General features: G+C 40.8%; 1 protein-coding gene across 4 annotated transcripts in view; it reads right to left on the minus strand.

Annotated features, from left to right (window-relative positions):
* Positions 1-3520: 3520 nt before the first annotated feature.
* tmcc2 (transmembrane and coiled-coil domain family 2) overlaps positions 3521-22984 on the minus strand; it is a 144131-nt gene continuing 124667 nt past the window's right edge. For all 4 annotated transcript variants that reach the window (XM_073030622.1, XM_073030625.1, XM_073030623.1 and 1 more), the window contains 2 exons: positions 12302-12437; positions 3521-7988 (listed from right to left, as the gene is read on the minus strand). In XM_073030622.1, the coding sequence (XP_072886723.1) occupies positions 7677-7988; positions 12302-12437 (448 nt within the window). In that variant the 3' untranslated portion in view covers positions 3521-7676. The remainder of the gene's footprint in view (positions 7989-12301; positions 12438-22984) is intronic.

Below are 22984 nucleotides of genomic sequence, written 5' to 3' on the forward strand. Positions count from 1 at the left end.
TAGAATTAGCATTTGTTACACATAACCTTTAGGTTTCTATATTTTTAATGCAACACAGTGGACTTTGCCCTTCAATCAATAACACTGTCTCAAGGAAACACAGTGCAAGTTCCACACATTTGCTGATGTGGGAGAGAACAAGTACAGGAAAATTGTTTATACAGTATTAAGGCTAGACAGGCTTAATCTATATAGATAGATACTTTATTGATCCCAATGGAAATTCCAGTGTCACAGTAGCATTACAAGTGCACAGATATACAAATATTAGAAGAAAGAAAGAATAAAATACGTTACCTCAGACTAACAGGAGGAGGCCATCACTTCCCTGGCTATAGGATGACTCACTTAAGCCTAATGACTGAGGGCAAGAATGACCTCACATAGTTGTCTTAGTCTATTGCTACAAGTGCTCCTTTGTTCAGCCGAGGTGGCGTGCAGAGGGTGAGAAACAATGTCCAGAGTTGCCAGGATTTTCCATAGGGTCCTTTGTTCTACCACACCTTCCAGTGTATCCAGTTCGACTCCTATAACAGAGCCGGCCTTTTTAATCAGTTTATCGAGCCTGTTGGCATCACCCATGTTGATGCCCTTGCCCCAGCACACCACCACATAGAAGATTGTACTGGCAACAACAGACTGGTAGAATATACGAAGGAGAGACATGCATACTCCAACAGACCTCAGTCTCCTCAGGAAGTAGAGGTGACTCTGGCCCTTCTTGTACACAGCCTTTGTGTTCGTGCTCCACTCAAGTCTGTCATCCAGGTGCACCTCCAAGTACTTGCAGGTCCTCACCATCGATAGCAACAGGGAACAATGCAGGCTTAGTCTTCCTAAAGTCCATCACCATCTCCTTTGTCATTTGCACATTTGAATAGATGGTTTTGTACTTTTTACATGTTCACTAGTTTTAGCCAGTTTTGTATTAGTATACTTTTTATATGGGGGTTTTAATTGGCACTGGCGAGTATACTTAAAAGGAAGGGTCATAGGTTCTTAATTAGTAAAGGCATCATTAGTAAAGAAGGGGGGCATAATTTTAAGGTGATTGTAAGAAAGTTTTGGGGGGATCGCAGAGGATTTTTTTAATATATAAACACACACACACACACACAGATGGGTGCATGAATTGTGTGCCAGGGTGGTGGTAGAGTCAGATACATTTGGGACATTTAAGAGACTCTTAGAAAGGCACATGGATGATAGAAAAACAGAAGGCTATGTGGAAAGAAGGGTTAGATTAATCTCAGAGTAAGCTAAAAGGTCAGCAGAAGATAGGTGGGCTGAATTGGGCTGTAACTTCCTATGTTCTAAATCCTGCACTTCATAAATGTGTTCTATTACTTCGTTTGTGCAACTGAAGCAAACTGTCTTGTAGTTCCATGTGAACAGCAAACTGATTTTAATACACTTTGTCTTGAATGGGATCAGCTCTCACACTGCAGCCTTGCCTCAAAAGGGCCATAACAGAGCTTTTCTGGTACGAAGTTAAACACAAGGAGGAAGTAGTTGAAGGGGAGTGTTTTTTATTGAGATTTTAAATTAAAACAAATTAATTTCCTTGGCTGCAGCGAGTTTAAAATATAGCAGGTTATGCATTCTTCATGGTTCTCTATACTAGAAAGTGTCCATATATAACAGAAAGATACAACATTAGTCCAACCAGAAAACTGATCATGCCTAATCTCTGTAATTTTTGCAGAGACAGAGAATCACTGGCATGGAGCAAAGGTCATTGAAATAAAGCAAACCACATTTTTCCACCACAGATTGGGGATGCACCTGAAATAAAATGTCACGTGACACTCAAATCCAGTATGACGTTCTCCTGGGGGGGCTATTCCATTAATGGAGAACGCCTGTGCATGATATTGTTAAGTGTGTGAAGGCTGATACATGGGCAGCCACCACATGGTCTTTGGCAGGTCAGGATAGTATGGAATGCAAGAATGACTGGGGGCCCTTCACTGGTGCAGCCTTCCTCCCACTTCACTGCCGTTACGATATGCCATCTTCTGCCAACTCCACTGTGGAGGTTTTAGTTGGATTCCTCTTTGTCTGGAACCTCCCACTTGATTTAACCACTGTGGGTGACCCTACCAGGACCTACCAGATGCCATTGCTCTTGGGTCCTCAGAAACTCACAAGCCTCTTCAGCACAACAAGGTGATGATCCTCTAAGAAGGAAATAAAATGTACCAACACCACCTCCTGTTCATGCTGATTGTGAGCGCTTTTCAACTGAGAATCGGGATCCAGTTCAAAAGGCATAAAAGGTAAAAAAATATAAAACATACCATTTGCAGGGAGCCATCCATTTTATTTCAGTTGAAAGACTGGTTTTCTTTCATACACTCATAAATAACTAACTCTGGTTAGTTACCAGAGACTCCTACTAACAAAATAAACTAGGCATTATATTGTGATCCATAACTTAATCTCTCTCCACATTAAGGTAAAATGTTAATAACACAAGTTGCAATCAATGGTAGACACGCTGCTCTTCCTCTGTTAGTGACACTGTTTAATATAAATAACATGACATTCAGAGAACCAGTGACATAACAGACCCCCGAAAATTGAAGGTCCACCAGTCTGCCACCGAATTAAGACAGCTTGCTTCAGTAAAATGGAGCAGCATCAGGACCTGTGCATTCAAACTCTTAGCCATGTTTTTTCATAGTATAGTCCAGTGCAACAATGATAATACAGTACAGCACACTGAGGCTATTCTCCCAAACCAGGATCGCTTACCTCCTGCATTTGCGCGCCAATGTAATAGCGCATTTCTTTTTGACAGATTACTACAAATGTCTATTCTGCCCGTGTAAAGTGCTTGATGGTGCAAGAGCTGAAGATCCTCAAGGACGGCTCCATTTAGGAAGTGGCAGTAAATTTCAAAGTACAATACTCTTAAATTTGAAAAGGTGAACAATCAACTTATTTGTCTAGCGGCTGATACTTAAGGAGGAATGAATTCCATTATTATAGAGCAATTTTTTAAATCACGTACGTGGGAAATATTTACAAGTTCACTAAGTGATGGCAGAAATCTTCCCCAACGTGGAATCATTTCTACAATGAAAACTTTGGTTTTTAACTTTGTGTCTAACAAACTTCATTATATGACTATCAACATGTGAAAATTTTAATGGCTGTGTCAAAATTGCAAATACAAAAGTTGTGAAATAGTATCCACCCAAAAGTTCTTAGATTTGCAATTACAGCATGACATTTTTCCTGTTCACTTAGCTCTCACCCAGCTTCATAACCATATCCACGGCATACTATTTGCGGTGAAAATGTATTTGCATTTGAATTACTAGCATCATTTGCTGCTTCTGTGCAAAATTAGAATCACACAGACACTTTGGTGCTTCGATGACGGACTTTACAACAACCTCTCATTTTCTGAAGTTTTATAATGAATCACTATTTTCTGAAAGATTCAAAACCAAATCCCAGTAACCAACTTAATCAGAAAGAGAAAATTGTAGAGTTTCCTGGAGAGAGTAGGTAAAATTTAGAACATACATGTTTTTATTGATTTTTCATTTTGAATATACTGTAGATTATTTTTCAAAGACATAAGGAGTATGTGAAAACCCATTAGAAAAAGTGGGAAGGGTTGACATAAGAACAAATATACACTTACAAATTTAGAGGCTCATCAGGAATGAATGATAAAATACAGATCTATTCTAATATTCCAATCACACTTCCTCATGCAGTTTGCCTGTGAATGTATATTCCACCCCTTCCCTATTTTTCTGAAGCTATTAACATGCCAGACTGCAACTTATTCTTCACATTTTAAGGTTTCATGCCCCAGAATCTAACTTGTTTGTTCACTTCTGAGATGGCTGACAGACCAGTATACTTTTCCCGAATTTTCTATTTCTGCTTCAGATTTCCATCATGCACAACAATTTACCAGGTAACTGGTTCATTGGTTTAAATATAATCATAAGGAATGTAACGTGAGGGGCTACGGACTAGACTCTTGGCACCTGAAGAGAAAGGAGAGATTTGCTAGTTTCAAACTAACAAAACCAAATACCAAGTTTTAAATCATGGTCCTTTAGGACTAGTAATTATTCACATGAATAAGTGGGTCAGTGATCATCTTATTTTATACAACCTACTTGTAATTCTTAGTTCCAGTAATATATTGACTTGAACATTATTCTGAATTATTTTAATGTATTTCACTGATCACTGTCCCATGGTGTTGGGAATGATGGTAAATAGACCAAGCCATTCAAGCATAATCCAATCCCATATTTTAAGTTTGTCCTTAAGTTTTCAATACAAATCCCTATGCCCATTATTGATGGAAACACCCAGGTAAACTTGTCATATTATAAAACTTCTTATCAGAACTTTTTTTAATACCATTGTTGTCAGGAGGGCAATGGTATAGCGTAGTTTACAAAATCAGCTTCCCTAATAAATGTACATCTGGGAATTAAAACTGGAAAAATAAACATTATAAATCTGTGTCAAGCAAATTAGAAATTAAACATCCCTATATCATTTTTTAAAATATATTAAAAGATGTCTTGTTACACTGGAGATTTGAAAATGACCTTCATGCTGTACACTCCTTTTTCCTCGTGATGTTCCCATACAGGAAAGCACATCCCTTCCTAAATGGTGAGAATTTCAACTGTGTTAACAGCATATTACCTTGCAATATCGCCCTTCCTGTTATACAAAGTGTATTACTGATGGATTAGTTAGATCCCGCTGACACCACATCCTCACACATTATACTAGCACCAAATATGCTGTGATTAGGTTTAATTGCAGTACAAGTAAACTATTTAATTCCCATTTTTAAAAGTTTCTCTCTCTCTGCTTCCCTGCTTAACGTAGACTCTTTGCTTTGACGCAGTTTCACTCTCTACCTTGCTCAAGCGGTCCTTCTTGTGCAGCAGGAATGCTGCTCAGTTGTGGATTTAGCCCAATGGAGCCTCACTCGACCTCAGCATGTGAACACATGCAGAAGTTGTTAAATATGGGCCAGCAGACAGAACCATATCTGATTTCCCTTCCCCAATTGAAGCCAATATGTGTCTTCCTACCACCCTTGCCGCTACATTACAATTTGGCAAATAAATCTGGGACCTTCTCCTTTATTTGAGTTGCGAGCTGTACTGTCTAATATATTTGCACAGTGAGCCTTCATAATAATAATGACCACAGCCCAGGCAGATTCCAGCAAATTAATTCCAATCCCATTGATTTTCAGGCCAGTGAGCCTATACATCTAGTTCCAGTAACTCTGGACCCTGCTTAAATTAACATATCTTATCAAATTAGTACTCAGCTTGACAATGCCTTTTGTGCAAGATTTGCATTTTCACAGTGCCCTTCATACAGATGAAGTAATAAAACTGTAGAAATACTTATAAAAATAAAGGAAACTCAGCAGACATTTTGCAAACTGAACCGTAAACTGCAATTTGATAACAGGCAGAAAATGAGCTTTTCTAATGCTACTTAATGTCGGCTAGGATAGTAGGAAAACATCTCTACTTCCTCCTGAATGTGTGATATAAACTTGCTCATGCCCAGCAACATGAGCTGACAGGTCTTCAACAATGCCACACTGTCTCCATGTGCACTGACTCAAGTAACATTACTACCATCTTAACCACATCTGGCACTAGCAGACAGGCTGCATGTTCTAACTAAAGCAGAAAAGCAAGTGTTGAGATGTGGTAGTCTTTGGGAAATCTTCCCCCTGCATTCCATCTAACAGTTATTGATACTTACATCTCACTATCAATTATGTGACGGAGGAATCTTATCACAGCTGCCTTCCCTCACTCCATCCAATGTGCCATTGTACAAACAATGCTTGCTTCAAACACTCATTAGAATTGTGAGAGTCAGCATTAAACATCAATAAAACCATAGATCACCAGGATAGAAGATGTGAAATAGGGCAAATAGGTGACCTCCACATAGTTGGATGAGATTAAAATGGCAGAAGCACTTTCTTCACCAAATGTATGGCTGGTGGTTTGATTTAGAATCTGCTTGCTTTTAATGAGAAACAGCCATGTGATTGTTCTGCAGCCCATTTTATGGCCTACACGTAATGATTTTGCTTGCTGTGTAGGTTCGTGCCACGATCTCCTTCTTACAGTGTTACAACTGCACCTCTCCCTTACAGTGTTGCATTGTGTTCCTCACTTCATGTTTATTGATATAAAATAAGCAATCCATTAAGGCATTTGTTCATCCTTTGTTCACAATGGTCTGTGAAAATAAGAGGATAAAGGGGTAGAAAGCAAAAAGGTGATCAACATTGATAAACATTTGATCTATTAGGTATCGTTTATTTAGTTGCTGCTTTGGGGAGGGAAATACTCTTCTGTTCTTCCTCCAAATGCTGCTTACAAATAAAAATATTTTTAAAAACAATGTCAAAGAAAAAGGTTGGAAAAAATCACTATGTTCTGATGAAGTTCTCAAGACACACCACACCCCCCCAACATACCCTTCAACAATATGGCATTGTTGCAGCATGGGAGAGGGATGGAATCTACCTTGTGCAATTTTAATATCTATCCCAACAAGTTCCTCTTGCTTTTAAGCACTGGATTCAGTATGGTCACAGGGCAAAGCCACTGCCTAGTTAACAGATCAAATGCTATGTGTTAGTGGGGAGAACAAAGTGCAATAAACTATCGTACTTAAATGCATTTTAAAATGTAAATAATTTAATTAGTAGTATTTACCATGATGGTCTTAATTCCTAAAGACACACTCAAATGTTTTTCAACGTTATAAATGTACCTACTTCCTACTGAAGAGAGATCCTTAGACTTCCTACGTTCAATATTCAGTAATGCACCCGCTTACCATTTCATTTAGAGCCAGTGCACCACAGATCACTGGCAGCAGCAAACAAGTATATTGAGAAGAATGCAACGCTGGAAAATTTAAACTAAAAGAAATGGTCCATTGCAGGAGTAATGCATTGCCAAGAGCAGCTAAGAATTTTCCTCCAATATTCTAACCATTTCTTCATTGCAAACATTCCCAAATGAAATTTCCTTCACCGGTTACTTGAGCTGTCTAACAAAATTATCTCTGACAGTTCTCCACCAAGTGCCTTAGAAATTAACTTGAACGAGTTTCACAGATTGCTTCACATAAACAGGAATGTGCAATGTGATTAAGTTTAAGGGATTTTGCAAACCATTTTTGCTATATAATCGAATGTATATTAGTTATAATAAATATATAAGCACTCACGCAAACAATACATTTTCTCTCCCTGCTCCTCCCTCAAAAAAATTAAATATTTGTTATAAGTTAACAACAAAAAAAAATACTGAAATGGTACAGTACAGTAAGAGCAATGTCTTCCTCATATTGCATTCCTTCATTGTTTGCATCAGTGTATGTGCAAACAATTTCTCAGACCCTTTTCGATTAAAACCTTCTACAAAAATGGAGTGGTTTGATCAGCTGTCTTCTGCCTTTTGTCTGGGCTCCATCTTGTCACAAATTGCACAGTTGCACGTGCCCATAAACTGAACATGTTTTCAATGAGAAGTGGCAAAGGCAGTGGACAAGAAGAGAAAATTAACAAGTTCCAAAAACCTTGTTTAAAAAAAAACTGCGCCATCCGCTGGTTATCAAATGTATCGAGATCAACTGGGCAACCAGATCTGTTCTGAGAAGTATACAATATTGTCCCATTGCTTCCACAGAGAAACAAGGAACAGCACTAGTAGTAGTGTGCTTAGAACCCGGAATCGTGTCTTCATGAGGGGAGTGATGAAGTTGGCAATGGTGGAGACGAACACCAATATGACAGCCATGAGTGCTAGGATGACATTGATGAATTTGCCCAGAAGTGCCCGTGCATTAGCGTTCTCCACACCTTCCAGCTGCACCACCTGCTGCTGTTGCTGCTGAAGTTCCAACTTGGTAATCCGGGTAAGACACGACTCCAGAGCCTCCTGTCAGAGACAAACAAAAGAGAATACAGTGAAGATCTATCCTGGGCCCAACATATTGATGCAGTTATAAAGAAGGCACATTAGTGGCTACATTTCAGTAGGAGTTTGAGGAGATTCGATATGTCACCAAAGACAAAACAAGTTTCTAAAGATGTGCAGTGGAGAGCATTTTAACTGGTTGCATTACTGTCTGGTATGGAGGGACCATCACACAGGATTGGAAAAGGCTGTAGAGTGTTCTAATCTCAAACAGCTCCATCATGGGCACTAGCCTCTCCAGTACAGAGGAGTCTTCAAAAGGTGATGCCTCAAAAAGCAGCATTCATCATTAAAAACCCCCATTACCCAGACATGCTTTCTCCTTATTACAACCATCACAGAAGAGGTACAGAAGCCTGAAGAAACAGTCAATGTTTCAACAACAGCATGTTCACCTCTGTCATCAGGTTTATGAACAGACCACGAACTAACCCATGAACCCTACCTCACTACTCCTGCTCTCTTATTGCACTACTTACTTAAATTCATTTTCTAATATATACTTCTTATTGTAATTTATAGCATTTTTAATGTATTGCACTGCACTGCTGCTGCAAAACAACAGATTTCTCAACATATATTAGTAATATTAAACCTGATTCTGATTCAGTGAAGAGAGATTTTATGATTACTACGAGGCTAGACTGAACGAGGAATCCAATCCAAGATAGAACGGCTGCTGTGGAAAGCATCTTTGCTGCAAGGCTGGAACTGAGATGTAATCAGTACAAAGCAAAAGGTGCACAGTACCATATTACAGAAATTAAGTTTAGGTAATAAATGAATTATAGATAATATAACAAAGATCATGAACAAAGTGGATGGTCATTGTCGCAGACCGTTTCCTGGGGTAGGAGGGTGGGGTACAGAGACAGAGACACACAGAGATACTGAGAAACACAGAGACAGGCAGAAAAGATATAAAGGGGATTGAGAGACAAGTTTTTCCATTTGGAGTTTGCTGGGTATGTGGATGAGCTGCCAGAGGAAGTGATAGAAGCAGGGACAAATGCAAGATATGAAAGACCTTTAGACTGGTATATAGATTGGAAATTTTGGGAACATTGGAAAGTCTTTGTATTACCAACACCCCTTATTTTGATGATTAGGCAATTTGCAAGAAAAACAAAATTAGAAAACACAGCCTTGTTCATCACCAGCTTTTAAAAAAATCTTCAAACATTTAAAGAATCTCTAACCAATATAAAAATTAACCTTGCAATCTCATTCTAAATGACTTAAGAATGGATGGAAAATGCAAATTTAACAATGAATTCTGGTTTGCAGAAACTCAAATCTTATTAACGTCCTCTTCAGCCCAGTTGATGGCAAGGAGAGAGGATACAAAACAAAAATATCTGCAAGTTTAAAAAAAAATGTGTATCTAGCAGTTTTGCTAAGGTAAATAAGTAATTTTTCTAGCTTCAGACCATTATTTGATTCCACTTTCCAATAGCAATTAGAAGTTTGAAAATCAACCTGAAAATTTAGTCTGGAATGAATGGCGATTACAAAATTGGCAGAAGGAACTAACTGAAAATCTAAACTGGAAGCAAGAATAAAAAAGGAAGAATGAAAAAGGATATTTAAGGATGGATAAAAGAAAGAAAATTACTTTGGCAGCTGTTAAACATCTGGGATGCAAAAAAACGCAAAAGATCTGCAGTCCTTGGAGAGGTTAAAGAGCACTGAGCAACTGAATTTGTGGCTACAGTGTTGTGTGGTCAGTTGAAAATGTAAAGTAGCCTAGAATGAGTCAGAACTAGTTCAGACAGTTCAGGAATGTGTCTATTCAAGCACTGTCGCACTTGTCGGGAACATCCTTGGTTGAACAATACATTTTGTAGTGCAAGATTATCTTGGATATACCGCATCAAAGCCTGTTTGAGCAAAAATTGATATGAACATCCTGAGCCTCCCTTACACCCACACACATTCACACCACAGACATTCTTCAGCCCTTATTTTCAACAATTTTTCACATCTAATTGCCTGACATATCATATCCTAATTTGTGCCTACTGTCCCCCACCAACACCAGGTTTTATGCGGACACACACTGCGCAATCTAACTGAAAACAATTCTATCTGTAATTCTCCCTCCTGATAAAGAATGTACCACACAGGGAAATATAGAGATTAAATTCTACTTCCTTAATGCACACAACAGAGTTTACATTTTATAAGAACATTTGATGAAAAGCAAGCCTTCAGTTCCTCCTCCAGATAGACCACTATTGATCATATCTCAATTCCCATTCTCTGTCTTGGTTCCACATACCCAATGCCTCCATCCATCAATATCAATTTCACTAAGTGCTCAAATGCTGCACAACCTTAACAAGCTCTGGGAAGAGTGTTTCAAATTTTCAATAAATTTTATGTAAAGTGCTTCTTGACAGCTTGACATTAAATTTTAAGGTTTACGCTAATATTTTCTCAACTCCCCAGGTATAGGTCCTCAACTCCTTTAATCATGATGAGCAACTCACTTAAACCTTTGATTTTCATACACACAAGAGAAGACAAATTTAGCTCATATAACCCTGCCTATCATAACTTCACCCTTTATAATGATAGGGCATTCAATTAGAAATGTGTTTTTTTAAAATTTGTGTCAATTCAACTGATTAGCTGAAATTACAATAAGGGATCTCCAATGAACATAGAGACTGATGCTTACATGAAACACACACCACAAAGAACTCCTGAGCACACACACTGGCATTAGGATCATATTCTACTGTCATCCAACCATACTGAAAGGGTCTGCTCAGAGTCCTGGCACAGACTCAAATGTAGAGACAGCTCATTTGGGCCAGATTGCAAAGAACTCTTAAGCTTGTCAAGCCACATAACAAGTCAGGACCTGAAGGAAGCTGTGGGAGGCAATAAAAAAACTTGACACTCCAAATCATAAGTATAAGTGCATATTTGAAAAGTTCCAAAGCAATAAATAATATAGGAATGATGGAGTGTTTGCATGCACATATGCAGAAATAGTGAACAAAAGGAAATGAAGTGGAATGCAATAAATTAAGATAAAAGATAGAATAGTTTATAAATGGAATATGGCAACTGGTTTTTACTAAGATTTCAACAAAGGGCTTTTCATTCCATGTGCAAACATATTACACATTGAAAGAACAGGGCTGTCAGTACTATCACAAAGTAATTTATGATATCGATTTCTGGGAAGAGATGGGTGTTCCATGATTGATTAGAATGGGCCCATTTCCTCTGGAGTTTAGAAAAACTAAAGGTGATGTCACTGATCTTGAAAGTACTTTAAAGGATATAAACTGAAAGGGTATTTTTTCATTGCTGTAAGGTTCAAACATGTTGGACTGAGGTGTACCTTTGCTCAATGTACTAAATCTTTGGAATTCCCTTCACAGGGCAGTGTATTTTCCAGTCACCAGGTAAATTTAACACTATAATCAGCAGATATTTGAGATCATGAACTATTAAAATTAGAGAGATTAGTTGGAAAAGCAGAGAACCAGCAGAATCTATCACATGGCAAATCAAAACCAACCGCAATGTAGCTTTTTCCTGGCCCTATTCATTCTGCTTGCACACAGCTCTGGACGGAACGACTGAAGATCACATACTAAAGATAATGTCTCACATTAAAGAATCACATTTTAAGTGTGACTCTTCAAAAAAAAAAATCACCAGCAAAATTTACTGTCAAAATCCATCAATGAGATATGGATTTTGTTGGTGTATAGTGAAACAGATTCTAAAGTGATATATTCAGAAACACCTTAAAACTACTACAATTAATCTACATACATGGGGAGGGAGAAGTAAACAATGAGATCCGGAGATATGTACACCCTTTAATGCCACTCAATAGATTGCTTTAAAAAAAAGGTAAGTTTGGTTCAGGGTTATGTGATGAACAAAGTGAAATCTATTTCCTGTTAAAGGGAACCTCACCATTAGAAAAATGTTTAAAATCTCCAAGGAGAATTTTAATTTTATTTAGAGATACAGCACAGTAACAGGCCCTTCTGGGCTTAAGAGTCCATGCCACTCAATTGCACTCACACAACCAAATTAACCTACCAACCTGTTTGTCTGTGGAATGTGGGAGGAAACCGCAGCACCCAGGTGGTCAAGAGGAGAACGTACAAACTCCTCACAGGCAGTGGCAGAATTGAACCCAAGTTGCAGGCACTATAATAACATTATGCTAACATCTACACTACTATGCTTCCCAATTGCAAATATATTCACCAACCAAATCTATTTCTTAGAAGGTGTACCTGGATATCTCTGGCTCTCTCATCCGACTGGTAAGCCACTTTTTCCTCCATACTGGCAAGTTCCTGTTTCAGGTTAGACATTTCATTTTGATGAAGCTCTGTCAGATCATTCAACTGCTCTTCTAGACGCTCATACCTGGACAAAAAGTTTAAAATTATTAATGTAACCAACCATGGTTTTCCATGGACAAGCGAACAATCAGTATTTTTAGTAGAAATTCTAACACGTGGAAAGGATAAAAGATGATTTTAGGTAGCCCAGTTCTTCTATTTATAAAATATATGGACAACAGGACAAATTATGAACTCAGTACATTCCTATTTATCTCAGTGATTTTCCTGTTTGAATTATAACATGCTTATTTCTGGATTTTTTACGATGCCAGCAAACAATGCTGGGCAACATCTTCCAGGCGGTTCACAAAAATACTTCTTTCTCTTCTTTTGCATCTTTTTCTTTCAAATGTGGTTTTGCTACTGTTGAAGCCTATGATCTGCATTTGGTGGTGCGTTTTTGGGCTGATTGAGTGATCTAGTGCTTTGCAGTCTCCGAGCACGTTTGGTGAGGATTCAGGCGAAGTGTGCACCATCGAGGTCAAGACGCCAAGAGACAGGGCGCAAACCATTGAATGACTCCATTAAAAAAGGAAGATTGAAATCATTGAGGTATAAGCAGAAGACAAGCATTTACCAGCGCTGAATACCAGTCTCTTGCTCGCCGTTGCCAGAGGAAGGTGTCTCTTTCTCCCTCTTGCTCATTGCTCTCTGAGGAAGGCCCATGAAGATCAGAAATAAGATCTCTACCTCGCTGACAATTAACACTGGTGCGCTTCAGGGATGTGTGCTTAGCCCACTGCTCTACTCTCTCTCTACACCCATAACTGTGTGGCTAGACACCACTCAAATGGCAACTATAAATTTTCTGGCGATACAACTATTGTTAGCAGAATTTCAGATGGTGATGAGGACATACAGGAGTGAGATATATCAACTAGTTGAGTGGTATTGCAGCAAAACAATCTTGCACTCAACCTCAGTAAGACCAAAGAACTAATTGTTGACTTCAGACAGGGCAAAATGAAGGAATACACACCAGTCCTCATAGAGGGATCAGGAGTGGAAAGAGTGAGCAATTTCAAGTTCATGGTGTCAATATTTCTGAGGATCTAACCTGAATCCAACATATCGATGCAGCTACAAAGAAGGCAAGACAGCAGCTATATTGAGGAGATTTGGTATGTCAGCAAAGACACTTACAAATTTTTTTTACAGATGTACCGTGGAGAGCATTCTTACTAGCTGCATCACAGTCTGGTACGGGGGGGGGGGGGGGGGCGCTAGAGGGGCCATTGCACAGGATCGAAATAAGCTGCAGAGATTTGTAAACTTAGTCAGCACCATCATGGGCACTAGCCTCAGTAACATCATCTTAAAAGAGCGATGCCTCAATGGCAGCGTCCATCATTAAAGACACCCTCATCTCAAGGTCATGCCTTTTTCTCATTGCTACCACTAGGAAGGAGGTACAGAAGCCTGAAGGCACACACTCAATGACTCCCATCTGCCATTCGACTTCTGAATGGACGTTGAACCTGTAAACACTACCTTACAACTTTTTAAAATTTCTATTTTTGCACTACTTATTTAACTATTTAATACATAAACTTACTATAACACATTTCCCCCTCAATTATTATGTCTTGGATTGTACTGCTGCCGCAAAGGCAACAAATTTCACGACAAATGCCGGTGATATTAAACTTGATTCTGATTCTGTTATCTCAGATTTGACCTTTTAAATATTGAATCCAGTAATTTCTCCCACATTTTCACTCTTGATACTATTGATCTTGTTTGTTTTCAGACTGAATAATTCACAGTACATTTATCATCCAAGTCTGTATGCAGTATACAACCCTGAGATTTGTCTTCCCACAGAAGCCATGAAACAAAGAAAACCATGAAACCCGTTCAAAGAAAACCCCACCCCCATGTGTTAAAAAAACAAAATTGCAGAAACAGCAAAAAATGAGTGGAAAAACACAGAATATAAAATACAAAATTGGAAGAGTCTAGGCATACACGAGGAAATCTGCAGATGCTGGAAATTCAAACAACAACACACACAAAATGCTGGTGGAACACAGCAGGCCAGGCAGCATCTATAGGGAGAAGCGCTGTCGACATTTCGGGCTGAGACCCTTCATCAGGACTAACTGAAAGGAAAGATAGTAAGAGATTTGAAAGTAGTGGGGGGAGGGGGAAATGCAAAATGATAGGAGAAGACCGGAGGGGGTGGGATGAAGCTAAGAGCTGGAAAGGTGATTGGTGAAAGTGATACAGAGCTGGAGAAGGGAAAGGATCATGGGACGGGAGGCCTCAGGAGAAAGAAAGGGGGGGGGGGGGGGAGAAGCACCAGAGGGAGATGGAGAACAGGCAAACAACTAAATTTGTCAGGGATGGGGTAAGAAGGGGAGGAGGGGCATTAACGGAAGTTAGAGAAGTCAATGTTCATGCCATCAGGTTGGAGGCTACCCAGCCGATATATAAGGTGTTGTTCCTCCAACCTGAGTTTGGATTCATTTTGACAATAGAGGAGGCCATGGATAGACATATCAGAATGGAAATGGGACGTGGAGTTAAAATGTGTGGCCACTGGGAGATCCTGCTTTCTCTGGCAGACCAAGTGTAGGTGTTCAACAAAACGGTCTCCCAGTCTGCGTCAGGTCTCACCAATATATAAAAGGCCACACCGGGAGCACCGGACACAGTATACCACACCAGCCGACTCACAGGTGAAGTGTTGCCTCACCTAGAAGGACTGTCTGGGGCCCTGAATGGTGGTGAGGGAGGAAGTGTAAGGGCAGGTGTAGCACTTGTTCTGTTTACAAGGATAAGTGCCAGGAGGGAGATCGGTGGGAAGGGATGGGGAGGACGAGTGGACAAGGGAGTCGCGTAGGGAGCGATTCCTGAGGAAAGCGGGGGGGGGGGGGGGGGGAGGGAAAAATGTGTTTGGTAGTGGGACCCCGTTGGAGGTGGCGGAAGTTACGGAGAATTATACGTTGGACCTGAAGGCTGGTGGGGTGGTAGGTAAGGACAAGGGGAACCCTATCCCGAGTGGGGTGGCGGGTGGATGGGATGAGGGCAGCTGTGCGGGAAATGGGAGAGATGCGTTTGAGAGCAGAGTTGATGGTGGATGAAGGGAAGCCCCTTTGTTTAAAAAAGGAAGACATCTCCTTCGTCCTGGAATGAAAAGCCTCATCCTGAGAGCAGATGCAGCGGAGACGGAGGAATTGTGAGAAGGGAATAGCATTTTTGCAAGAGACAGGGTGGGAAGATGAATAGTCCAGGTAGCCGTGAGAGTCTGTAGGCTTATAGTAGATATCAGTAGATAGGCCGTCTCCAGAGATGGAGACAGAAAGATCAAGAAAGGGGAGGGAGGTGTCGTAAATGGACCAGGTAAATTTGAGGGCAGGGTGAAAGTTGGAGGCAAAGTTAATGAAGTCGACGAGCTCAGCATGCATGCAAGAGGCAGTGCCAATGCAGTCGTCAATGTAGCGAAGGAAAAGAGGGGGATGGATACCGGTATAGCCTTGGAACATGGACTGTTCCACAAAGCCAACAAAAAGGCAGGCATAACTGGGACCCATACAGGTGCCCATGGCTACACCCTTGGTTTGGAGGAAGTGGGAGGAGCCAAAGGAGAAATTATTGAGAGTAAGAACTAATTCCGCTAGACGGAAGAGAGTGGTGGTAGAGGGGATTTGGTTAGGTCTGGAATCCAAAAAAAAGCGAAGAGCTTCGAGACCATCTTGGTGGGGGATGGAGGTATATAGGGACTGGACTTCCATGGTGAAAATAAGACAGTGGGGGCCAGGGAACTTAAAATCATTGAAAAAATTCAAAGCATGAGAAGTATCACGAACATAGGTGGGAAGAGATTGAACGGGGGGGGGGGGGGGGGGGAGGAATAAGCCAGTGTCAAGGTATGCAGAAATGAGTTCAGTGGGGCAGGAGCAAGCTGAGACAATAGGTCTACCTGGACAGGCAGGTTTGTGGATCTTGGGTAGGAGGTAGAAACGGGAAGTGCGGGGTGTGGGAACTATGAGGTTGGTGGCAGTGGATGGGAGATCCCCAGAGCTGATAAGGTTGGTAATGGTATAGGAGACAATGGCCTGGTGCTCCTTAGTGGGGTCATGATCAAGGGGTAAATAAGAGGAGGTATCAGAGAGATGTTGCTGTGCCTCGGCCAGGTAGAGGTCAGTACGCCAGACAACAACAGCTCCCCCCTTATCAGCAGGTTTTATAGTGAGATTGGGATTGGTGCGTAGGGAGCGGAGAGCAGAGCGTTTGGAAGGAGTGAGGTTGAAATTGGAACAGGGTGTGGTGAAGTCAAGATGGTTGATGTCCCGTCGGCAATTAGCAATAAAGACATCCAGAGCAGGCAGAAGACCAGAGCGGGGTGTCCATGAAGAGGAGGAGGGTTGAACACAGGAGAAAGGATCATCGGTGGGGGTAAGAGAGTCCTTGTCAAAGAAGTAAGCTCGGAGATGGAGCCGGCGGAAGAAGAGTTCAGCGTCATGGCGTACGCAGAACTCGCTGAGGTGCAGGCGAAGGGGGACAAAGCTGAGGCCCTTACTGAGGACAGAGTGCTCTGCCTCAGAGAATTGAAGGTCAGAGGGAATGGTAAAGACCCAGCACAGATGAGAGATGGGATCAGAGGGGGGAGGGAGGCTGGTAGTGTCGGTGGAGAGGGGAGGGTGGGGTCGAGAGGAAGGTGGAGCCTCTGAGGGCCCAGGAGCTGACGATGGGATCTGAAGGAGAGGGGATTACATAGTGGTGGTGGGGGAAGGGGAGATGGGAGTCACAATCGCAGCATGTGAAAACCCGGCCTGGAGTCGCAGTCGGTGGTTGCGCAATCGCTTTGAAGCTGTTCATGGTCGTTGGAACCCGCGTTGATGGTGCTGGAGTCTGGATTTTCAAAATGCCCTGGGTTGCTGGGGCAGCCGAGATCGACAGCTGGGGCGAATCCATGGCCATTGGAACACGCGGTGATGGTGCTGGAGTCCAGGTTTTCAATATGCCCTGGGTTGCTGGGGCAGCCGAGATCGACGGCCGAGGCCAATCCATGGCTGTTGGAACACGCGGTGATGGTGCTGGAATCCGGATTTTGAATATTCCCTGGGACACTGGGTCCAGGCATATTCAGTTTAGCTCAGTTCAGTTCAATCTAGCAGCATGTCATTCATTACCTGCAGGCCGTCCCAATGAAATAGCAACAAAAAAATGGAGCGACCCGAAACCAGAAACATGTCATAATGTGAACTAGAGTCCAATCCACAAACCGCGTCAATTAAATTTTGCCCAAGAGCCAGGACTCCCTCACAATCCTCCAACAGCATCAAGCTAGAAGGGGAAAGAGAGACCTCGAATGCAGGGACCCTCCTCCAGGAACTGCGAGCAAGAGGCTGGTAGACAGCTCTGAAGACCTCCACCACCCATTCTTGGTTGGTGTTCTCCACCATTAGGTTTCAATAGTGGGAGAGGAAAGGTTCAGTCGAATCAGCCAGGACCAGTGCCCAAGCAAGCAACCTAGGTTGCAGATAAGTCTGTCTATCAAACTATCAGGGAGAAGGGAGGAAATGAATCAGAGAGTACAGAAAGAGAATGGATAAAATGAGGCACAGAACCTACAAACACAAGAGTACAGCAGCAATTTGAGTGAAACCAGGGGATGACTGTTTAAAAACAACTATAACCTGGGATCAAATGAGCAGTAACTGTGTGGAATGAACTCATGATGTGCATAAAAGATGGTCAACTGGATCAGTATGGTGTGGAACCTGTGAGACTGGAAGCTATTTTATAGATTATGTATTAAGATTAACATTAAGATTTGAGGAAAAATGATCATAAATTGATGGAATTTTCAAAAATATCAAAGTGATATAGCTTCATTTAGAAACCTGGTTTTTGAACCTAAACTATGCAAATTAAGCAGGCAAAAGACATTAAGTAGCAAGATATTAAACAGCAACACATTTAAAGAATAAACAGAATCTATCTTTCAGGCTTAAAAACCTTAGAAAACTCATGGCTAACGAGAGAAGTTAGCCAAGAAAGTATTGGATTGAAAAGGCTTATAATATTGCAAAACAACAGTAAAAAGTGTGAACGTTGGGAAAATTTTAGATTTTAGTTAAGAAATTGATAACAGAGTGGACAGAAACAAACCCTGACTACAGAACCTTGAATGGATATATCAAATGAAAAAAGAAAAGTAAATGAGGTGGATAGAGGTGATTGAGACTGATAGAGATGTACAAGATGATAAGACGTAAAGATAGAGTTCAGTGGTGGGGCAAGTCAAGTGAAGTTATTCCCACTGCTTCAAGAGCCTGTTGATTGAGGGGCAATAAATGTTCCTGAACCTGGTGGTATGGGTTCTGAGGCTCCTCTACCTTCTTCTAGATGGCAGCAGTGAGACAAGAGGATGGCCTGGGTCATTGGGGTCCTTGATGATGGATGCTGCTTTCCTGCGACAGACAGCTTTCAGTATACAGTAGATGTGCTCAGTGGTGGGAGGGCTTTACCTGTAATGGGCTCCACCGTATCCACTACATTTTGTAGACATTTCCATTCAAGTGCATTGGAGTTTCCATACTAGGATACGATGCAATCACTCACTATACTCTCCACCACACAGCTGCAGCAGTTTGTCAAAGTTTTAAAGGTGATGCCAAATCAATGCAAACTTCTAAGGAAGTAGAGGTGCTGTTGTGCTTTCTTTGTAGTTGCTCTTACATGCTGGACCCAGGATGGATCCTCTGAAATGATAACACTGAGCAATTTAAAGTTGTTGAGAAGATTGAATCAGGTTTATTATCACTGACATACTTCATGTTGTGAAATTTGTTGCTTTGTGGCCGCAGTCCAGGGCAAGACAAAAACTACAAGTTATAAAAATAAAAAATATAGGAGTACAAATGTTAAATAATGAAGTAGCATTCATAGACTATTCAGAAGTTTGATGGCAGAGGGGAAGAAGCTGTTCCTAAAACATTGAGTGCACTTCATCCCTGATGGTAAAAGTGAAAAGAGGGCATGCACTAAATGGTGAGACTGGGTTGGGTAGGTGAAAGTGTTGGGGTTTCACCTACAGAAGAGAAAGGTAGAGCTGGCATATAGAATGATAATGTTCTATAGAGACTGCCAGGAAATCTAGAGACAATGCTTTCGCTGTTGAAGTGTGCTGAGATCACAGTCTCAAGATGCATGGAGTCTGGGTGAGAAAACTTCTCATCTCGGTTCTGAATGGCCAACTAAAACTGTGAAGACTCAACCACTAAGAACATGTAAGACAGAAAGATTTTTGGATATTAAGATGCAAGAGCAAGGGATGAGTCGATGTTTGCTGATTTAAGCACCACGCTAGGTTGAAAAGTAGGGGCATTGGAGACTGCGGCGAAGGATGGGCCAGCATTCAGCTCACTGCTCAGTTCACTCATCTCTGCACTGAAATAAAGCTGCGGCCTGCAACTAGCAGGGTCCTGGACTGTCTGCAGCAATGACTGGCTTTGTGACAGTGAACTTTAGTTCTCAGTGTTATTTATTTACTTTTTAACTATTTGCATGATTTCTTCATTTTTTGGGTTTCTTTGTGGCTGCCTTTCAGAAGGCTGCAAGGAGCTGAATCTCAAGGTTGTATATAGTATACATACTTCAATTATAAATGTACTTCGAACTTTGAAATCAAGGGATATGGTGTTAGCGCAAAAAAACATGAATCGTTTAACAGTACAAGAGGCTGAATCACCAACTCCTCTTGAGTACGAGTAGACCATGGTCATGTTTCTGTGCTTATATTTTCACTTAATACAAGTGAATGCATTATATCCAAGATTTGCAGATTAAAAGCCAAAACATAATGGATTCACATTATAACTTGCAATTCTCTGGAGTTTTATATAGTAGTCAAAATATTTCACTATCCTTAAATGACAGGTCAGAGTAAGGAGCTGTGCAAACTGTTGAGCTTTGAACTTCTAAGTTACCGGGACAGCACTCAGCATTAAGTGGCCAAATGGATTTTTAAAAAGTTTTTATAACATATTTAATAACAGTAACATCCACTTTGGCACTGTACACAGCAACCATAAACTGTTTTGGACTGGCTATTGACCCGGTATGATTAGATCCAGGGAACTGCTTCAAATTACGAACTAGATATGGGCCTCAGAGGTGTCATTTGATAATAGCAACTCAATTGATGTTAACTTTTCATTTTTACAGTTGATACAGGTTTTATTTAAATGAGAAACTTTGCATGAGCTAATAAGCTGTTGCAAATTTATCCAAGTAGCTTTATTTGACTAAAATTAGGTCTATGATTATGTCAAAGTCATACACCACAGAAATCTGCTCATCAAGCTCACAACTTCCAACTGACCTCACTGCCCATCTGTACAAATTCTTCTGCCCACATTAGGTCTATGTCCTTCTCTTCCTTGGCCATCTAACAGTCACATAGAATATAGAACATTATAGCACAGAACAGGCCCTTCAGCTCATGATAGTGTGCTGACTTTTAATCTACTCCAGTATCAATCTAACTCTCCCCTCCAGCAGAGCCCTTCAATTTTCTTTCATAAGACCATAGACCACAAGATTTAAGAGCAGGAGTAGGCCATTTGGCCCATCGAGTCTGAGATTCAATCGTGGGCTGATCCAGTCATCCCCACTCCCCTGCTTTCACCCCATACCCTTTGATGCCCTGGCTAATCAAGAACCTATCTATCTCTGCCTTAAATACACCTAATGGCTTGGCCTCCTCAGCCGCTCATGGCAACAAATTCCACAGATTTACTATCCTCTAACTAAAGTAATTTCTCCGCATCTCAGTTCTAAAAGGACATCCTTCAATCCTGAAGTCGTGTCCTACGGTCAATCATGGAAAACCCTGAACATCCTCTGCATAGCACCAACCAGAGACAGAGAAGCAGCTTCAGCGGCAGGTTGCTATCGATGCAATGCTCCTCAGACAGGATGAAGAGATCATTACTCCCCAATGCCATTCGGCTTTACAATTCAAACGCCGGGGTAGGATATGTTAAAGTGCCGGGGTCAGGACTGAGCTTAAGTTACCATTCAATGTATTTCTTAGTAAACTATTTAAGAACTTTTTAAAAGCTATTTATTAATGCTTTTTGAGAGGGTGATTTTAGATGCATATTTACATTGAGTTAAGTATTGTATGTAATTAGTTTTGCTACAATAAGTGTATGGGACATTGGAAAAATGTTGAATTTCCCCATGGGGATGAATAAAGTATCTATCTATCTATCTATCTAGAATCCCCATTCTCCTGCCTTCTCTCCATAACCTTTTGTTGTATTTTGTAACTCTGGAATTTAATTGAAAGAAGAACACGAGAGCCCGGGAAAATGTGTCTACTTTGTTTTACCTTAGTGAACCTCTTACAAATGACATGATGGCGTTATGATGTATGCCACTTAAATACTTCTTTCATATAATCCGTAATGAATTCTATAAACAAATAAAAAAATGCTTAATCAAACAATATATTTACCGTATTATTCAACTAATACTGAAATATTAAGTACACAGCACTATACCATGCTATGTGTGTGTTTACATTTCTTAAATGTTTCTAATGTACCTGCCTCTACACTCTCCAGCATCATGTTCCATCCACCCACCACACTGTGTGAAAACCTTAGCTGAGGGAATCAAATGGATACATTTAAAGGAAAACAAGATAAACAAATGAGAGAGAAGGAAGTCTTAAGTTATGTCAATGAAGTTAGAGGAATGGATAGGAAGAGGTTTAGAACATAGAAGACTACAGCACACTACAGACCCCAAGGCCCACAACATTGTGCTAAACTACTCTGAGATCACAGCCCTCCATTTTCCCATCATCCATGCGCCTATCTAAGAATTCCTTAAATACCCATTTCTGCACTGGCTGTCCACTCAATCTATGCCTCATCATCTTGTACACCTCTATCAAGTCACCTCTCAACTACCTTCACTCCAAAGAGAAAAGCTCGCTCAGCTACCTTCATAAGACATGCCCTTTAGTCCAGGCAGCTTCCTGGTAAATCTCCTCTGCATCTCCTTTAAAAGCTTCCACATTCTTCTTATAAAGAGGTGACCAGAACTGAATACAATATTCCAAGTGTGGTTTAACCAGAGTTTTATAGAGCTGCAATATCAGCTGATGGCTCTTGAACTCACTTACTTGACTAATAAAGGTCCACACACCATACGCCTTCTTAACGATTCTATCAACTTACACGACAATTTTGAGGCACCTATAGACATGGATACCATGTCTCTTAAATATAGTGATTAGATATGAATCCACCACCTACCTTCTCCAGATATCCATCACTCTGTGTAAACGCTTTACCTTAAAATTCATTTCTCTCACCTTAAACCTATGCTCTTTTGTATTTGATACCCCCTGCTATGAGAGAGAAAAAAAGATTCTATCCACCTAACCTACTGTATGCATAATTTCATCTATCAGGTCAACTCTCTGCCACCTTTGCTTCGGGGGGAAAAAAGCCTACCCAATCTCAAAATTAAAGTTCAAAAGTTCAAAGTCAACTCCTTCAACCTCCTGGTGAACCACAATTAAACTCCCTCCAATATAAC

The sequence above is a fragment of the Hemitrygon akajei genome, chromosome 27, assembly GCF_048418815.1.
Source record: "Hemitrygon akajei chromosome 27, sHemAka1.3, whole genome shotgun sequence".
Classification (NCBI taxonomy): Eukaryota; Metazoa; Chordata; class Chondrichthyes; order Myliobatiformes; family Dasyatidae; genus Hemitrygon; species Hemitrygon akajei.